Source organism: Oreochromis niloticus, linkage group LG22, assembly GCF_001858045.2.
Source record: "Oreochromis niloticus isolate F11D_XX linkage group LG22, O_niloticus_UMD_NMBU, whole genome shotgun sequence".
NCBI classification, from domain to species: domain Eukaryota; kingdom Metazoa; phylum Chordata; class Actinopteri; order Cichliformes; family Cichlidae; genus Oreochromis; species Oreochromis niloticus.
Genome location: NC_031985.2, coordinates 32,934,864 through 32,940,863, shown reverse-complemented (window position 1 = coordinate 32,940,863; position 6,000 = coordinate 32,934,864). Strand labels below are relative to the sequence as shown.

The 6,000-nt window shown below is 44.9% G+C and overlaps 1 protein-coding gene across 3 annotated transcripts in view; it reads left to right on the top strand.

Annotated features, from left to right (window-relative positions):
* Nucleotides 1-875: 875 nt before the first annotated feature.
* The window catches only part of arid1ab (AT-rich interactive domain 1Ab), a 52,449-nt gene continuing 47,324 nt past the window's right edge, over nucleotides 876-6,000 (top strand). For 2 of the 3 annotated variants that reach the window (XM_025902049.1, XM_005450727.4), the window contains exon 1: nucleotides 876-2,182. In XM_025902049.1, the coding sequence (XP_025757834.1) occupies nucleotides 1,286-2,182 (897 nt within the window). In that variant the 5' untranslated portion in view covers nucleotides 876-1,285. The remainder of the gene's footprint in view (nucleotides 2,183-6,000) is intronic. The other variant, XM_005450730.4, reaches the window with a different exon arrangement.

Genomic DNA, 6,000 nt, shown 5'->3' with positions numbered 1-6,000 from the left:
TCGCGCGCGCGCTCTCAAACACACACACATGCGCCACAAACATGCACAGGTTGTAATTTCATGCTTTCCTCCACTTTCCTCCGCTGTACCCACTTCTCTCATTTGCTGTTGTAGACACATGGAAGCAGTCACTTCCACCCATTAGCCCACTCTTATAGAAGATGACATTGTAGCCTATTTTGTTCCACCCCTTTCACCAGCTGATAGAAACCCACAAATGAATGTAACAGAAGCGCTCACAGCTTACGCACGAACTGCACAGTTGTGGCTGAAATTAAAAAAATAAAAATAAAAAAATAGTATGGCAAATGAAGACACGGCAGAAGTGTTTTGATAACACAAAACAGTCAATATTTAGCAGTGAGATATATAGAGAAAGACCATGAGCACCAAGCACGTGGCTATTTGAAATATATTTGAAGTGAAAATGAAATGTGGGAAATTCTGGTTATTTGTAACGACAAACAGAGCTATTCAACATCTACTTTGTAAAGTTACGTGTATCGTAGCAGATATTAGCCCCAGTATAAAAGCATACAACTAAAATCGTGTTTTATTTCGTAGGATTATATTCTGCATTATATTATAACGCATATTGATGAATTCCTATTTAAAATGAAAGACGCACAGAGAAATAGTGTAACTTATTTTCTAAATAAACATCTCTCCAGGAGACATTAGCTTTTTATTAATTTGCGTCATTTAATTATCCTCTGTACGGCCGGCACTTTATGCTATCAAACACCGCTTCTCGAATACGTCGACGGTTTTATGTATGCGCTCAGTTCAAAGCGTATTAGACCTTCAATAACGGCTCTCCTTGTGTATAAACAACAGGGAACAAGCAGTCCGAATCCAGTTGCTGTAGATTCCGCTCCGGGTTTTTATTTTCTCGCGACATGTCGGTAAGATGGCTGTATCTCGCGGAGCCTCGTGCTGGTTTGGTTGATTTCTAGCTCGCGCTCTCGTTCTGTAACAGAAGGCCCCCCTCCAACACACACACACTCACTTGTGTCGGTTAAATTCACTTCCCTGGCTCTGTATTTATACATTTTTTCTTTCACAAACTTTCCCCTCTCTGTTTTAACTTTAAACGGAGTCGCGGTGGATTACCGGATACCGGTCCGGGCGGAGGGAAAAGGGGGGAATGAACCGGGACAACGGGTACGTTGTTATAAATATACTTGTATTTATATTCAATGGTTATTCGAAGTTTGATTGTGTGTGAGTCGCCGTGCTGAGAGAGAGGCAGAGAAAGAGTGGGGGAGAGAGAGAGAGGGATATCATGGCCGCTCAGGTCGCTAGCGTCGCCACTCTCAACACTAGCCCGCCATCCGAACTAAAAAAGCCGGATCGGGACACACAGGAGGAGTCGGTACCGGGAGAGAAACAGCATGAAAATAAGGAACCGGGACCTGACGGCGGATCTCCTGGGCAGAAGGAGCTGCAGGACGGGACCGATGCTGGAAATGCTGGGGGAGGAGGGGATCCTGACATGAAGAACGGCAACGGGAATTTACCCAGGGTAAATAATAATAGCAGTAATCAGAATGATACAGGCGGGCCCGAAGGGAATAACCATCCCGGGATGGGACACCACCACCCGGGCCCCTTTCCTCCACCTCCTTACGGTTACAACCAGCACTACACCCGGGCCCCTTTTCATCAACATGGCGGACAACAAAGCCCTGGCATGGCAGCTGCATCGGGGCCGGGCATGATGGACTCTTACCCCCCTAATTCACACGAACACGGCTACCCCAACCATTACAACAACTACAGCCCGTTCCAGAACAGGACTTCTTACCAGGGCCCGGGATACGGGGCCATGAATTCCCCGCGTAACAACCAGCCTCCGGCTGGGGGGCAGCCAGGCAAGCAACAGCCAGCAGGAGGAACCACAGCTATGGCTGCCTCTTATAATAATCAGAGATATAACATGGGAAACCAACAACCTACGTCTACGCCAACTTTAAATCAGCTTTTGACATCCCCCAGCCCTACCAGGAGCTACCCGAATTATCCCCAAGGAGACTATAACAATCAGGAGGGGGCCAACAAGGGACCAGGGGATATGGGCAGCAGTCAGTATGGTGGGGTCCATCCGGCTTGGCAACAAAGGACCCACCATCCGCCTCCCATGAGCCCGGGAAACACTGGACAACCTCCAAACAGAAATCAGGTAAACTTCACTCACTGCACTGACACACTTTGGCTGACTTAAAGTCTCTCAGTCGCTGAGAAAAAGCACTGTAGAGTTGAATATTGCATTGGACCAGCCATTGTCTATGTAGCAAGAGCTCTAAAATGGCTGCCTCTCTCTCTCTCCCAATACCACCCCTGCAATAGTGTTTAGACAGAGAAAGAAGCCGCATATTCCGTCAGAAACAACTTTCCCAGACGTGGGTATCGGTGTGTGTCCCTGCTTGGTACAGGGCAAGAGTTTGACTAAGTAGAGCAAGAGTTAGCGGGGAGAAAGTGTGTGCGTGTGTGCAGGGAGATGAGGTGATATTTGTTCGCGGTATTGCTCTAGCCTCGCTGTCAGTGCTGTAACCGCTGTCATTTGTGCGAGAATCCGCAGCGAGTCCGGTTCTTTTCGGTGCTGAGCTCCCTCCGGTGCTATCAAAAGTTGTGTCAGTGGCTGTCGAGGCGATAAACAAGATGCAAACGACAGCGATAGCCGTTAAATAACATTTGCATAATCATTAAGAAAAAGAGCGCTGTGTCTGTTAAAAAGCCGCTGCAGGCCGGAGTAGAGATGTGTCTCAGAGTCGGGTGAATGGCAACAATTCCATCCCGATAAAGTGTTTACTCGGATCAAAGTGTGATTGTGACCGCGATTGATTCGTCTCGACTTGAGGGTTTTCATTCATTGCGGGATCGGTTCGACTCGGTTCGCTGTCTTTTTTTCTCTGCCTCTTTCCTCCATGTGCCGCCTGTAAACACGGCCCCGGCGCTCAGAGTTGGCAAAGTGCAGATTGCCTTTGCTTTGGGATTTGAATTATGGAGGTAAAATCCTGCTGTCAGAGCCAGGAGACAGTTGGTCTTAGGTTGACATGCGAGCCGAGATCTGATTGGCTCCCCCATCCCTCTGCTCTCGGCCATTTATAATTGCATCTAATGGAAGGCTGCAGAAAAACAGCCCCCTCTGCCCAGTGTTCCTCCACTGCGTAGAAAACATAGTCCCTGCCTCTCTTTTTTTGATTTTTTGTTGTATTTATTATCATTTTGAGCGATTTTGAATGCAGCTATATGGTCGTGTAATTAAAAAGATTAGTAAAAACATATTTATTATTCTAGTGATATCAACAGAAATCTAAAACACAAAGACTATTTATTTATCTGTAGATGCTAACCTATGATTTGGTTGCATTTTATTTGTGGAAGCATTTTGAGAATACAGTTTGCTCAGTTCCTCCCACTGCAGTAATTTGCATGATGATGTAGTGATGTGGATTTACCGTTGTTTTTATTTGTGTGATTAACGCTGGCACGTGCTCAGTCATGGCTTTGCTGTTATTGACCTCACATGTAAAGTTTGGGGGTTTTTTCTTCATTTTTTTTCCCATTTTTGCTTGTGGGGGGAGGGGGGTACACAGCGTGCACTGCTCCTTCAAGTCAACTGACTCCAGAACAGCAGAGAGAGTAGGTGTGGTCATATAGCCCCTCTCCTACAACTGTGTTCTGTGCTGTTTCCAGATCAGGAGTTGAGGAGACTGGTGTGGCCCTGAAAGTCTTGTGGCCACGTGATGGAGCCTGACTGGCTGCAGTTGTGTTTACAAGCAAGCAAGGTGTCAGCCAAGTGTCACAGCTTTTTTTTTTCCTCCTTCTTCTTCTTCTTCCCGGCAGGTAGCCTAATTTACTTCCACAGGCAGAGTATGTCAACAGTGCTTACCTACATCTTTCTCTTAAGAGATAACGGCCCCTTGTGTAGTGTTTTATGCTACAGCTATGTGTCATAGATAGAGTAGTTAGAGTATGGATGCATTTGAGAATATTTTGTGGGTTTTGGCTTAATTAATTAAAGATATATAGGCCACAGAAGGATGCTTTATCTGTGTACATACAGGATTGCGGGAGGCATAAAATTCAACTCTTTATTTGACATTTGCTTAAAAACATTTTTATATCTCTTCTGTATTCTCATTTACTTTCAGTGTCCGTTTTATCAAAACATTTTGCACGTGGCTTTTGTAAATGAAACGTGATAGATGGGCTGTTTTTTAGGACTTTATTTCCAACCAAAAGATGTTTCATCAGACTTTTCATCCAGAGAGGTGAACCCACCACTTGTTGCTTTAAACTTTTAAGGCGACAGCTTTTCACACATTTTGATTGCCACTTTCGCTGCATCCACAACAAGTTAAATTGCTGGCACTTAGAGCCGGATGGTGCACAGTTGTAGAGTGGCGGCAGAAGTGCTCGGTTCAGTGTGTTTTAGAGCAAACACCCAGATATTCCGCGGCAATTGGACACGGGCTGTGTTTGCTTATCGCCATCGCTTTATACAAAAAACCCCCTACATATTCCAGGAAGGATGAGGGGTGTCGCGCTGAGTGCGCCCATCTTTCTCCAGAGTGCCCCTCGCTGCTGTTTCCAGGAAAGTTAGGATGCTCCTTTTTACTTTCAGTTTGTCACCTCCAGCATGTGGAATAGTGTCTGTGCCCGGGGATGGCTTTAAATTTAGGGAAACTGGGATTGCTGCTGTCAGGGTGGATGAGTTCAATTTGAGCAGGGTCCAGCCTTTATTGCTGTAGAGTTGCCATATTTACATCACTTGCATAAATATTGGATGTTGGCAGTTAGATACATGCAGATTACGTTCCTGACATTGCATGTATATTAAATAGCGCACATCTGAATCCCATCTCATTTTATTTCTTTTCAGTTGAATATATTTTAGAAAACCTTGCACATTTTTCTAAGTGTCAGTGTGTCTAAATGGCATTTCTTTCATTTCTAAACTGAGCATTCATCAGGTTTGCGTAGTACTCAGGGTGTCAGATTGAGAGCTATGAACTTCAAATAACCCTTTTTATATTTTCTATTATATCTGATTGTGTCAAAGAAATGCCCTGCCACCTTTCTTGGAATTTGTTGCTATGTTTGTGGCTGGTGATAGATTGTGTTAGCACAACATCTTTAACTGATTCAAATGATATTTGTGGGGGAGCTTTAATTAATTATTAAATAGACTATAGAAGGTCCTCAGCTGTAAATATTTTAATTGCCAAGTACCTTGTTATTGCAGTCTTTCCCACACATAGACTATACTTGGGCAAGTTGCCCAAATATAGGGTGCCCTAGTGTATCCTTTTATTACTTTATCCATTCTTTTTGATGGTAGTGACCAGAGTCACCCTTGGGTAGGGTGGTTAGGTGGCTGCTGTGGTGGTCCTCGATGTTGGTCTGCTGTTTGCAGTGTCACATCCTGTAGTTTGACAGAACTCCATAGTCTTAAACCACACCAGCGGTAGTTCTTGTTTTGCTCTATAGAGCCACCATGAGCTAGAGGGCAGCTCTAACCAGACCCTGGAGTTGGTGGAGAACTGGTTCATGTCCCACCACGGTTAGCCCACTAAGACAGCATCAGTAGTCCTTGCTTTGCAATCTGCAGTCGAGGGAAACACTGGCTGATATGCTCAGCTGCCTCTCCAGTAAGTCTGCTCTGGAGGTGTGTTGAATGCTGGCCGGTCACTTTAGTGTGAACCTGTGATGCAGGTGGAGAACTGTGCTGGAATACCAAAATCAACTTCCAGCTGCAGTCTAAGATGGTGTACTTGACAAACTGCACTAAATAGACAGCTAAATAGCAGTGCGAATAGCAAACTGTCCAGCCAGGAAATGGTACTGGTCAGTGCTTGCTGGTTAGCAGTAGGTGAACTTTTAAAATAAGATACTGTTATGTGCCTCTACAGCTAAGTGTATGTGAAATGCTTTAATTAATTCCTAGAGGGTGTCAAACTCTAAGATGGGTTTAAAAAATACTGCACATGGATT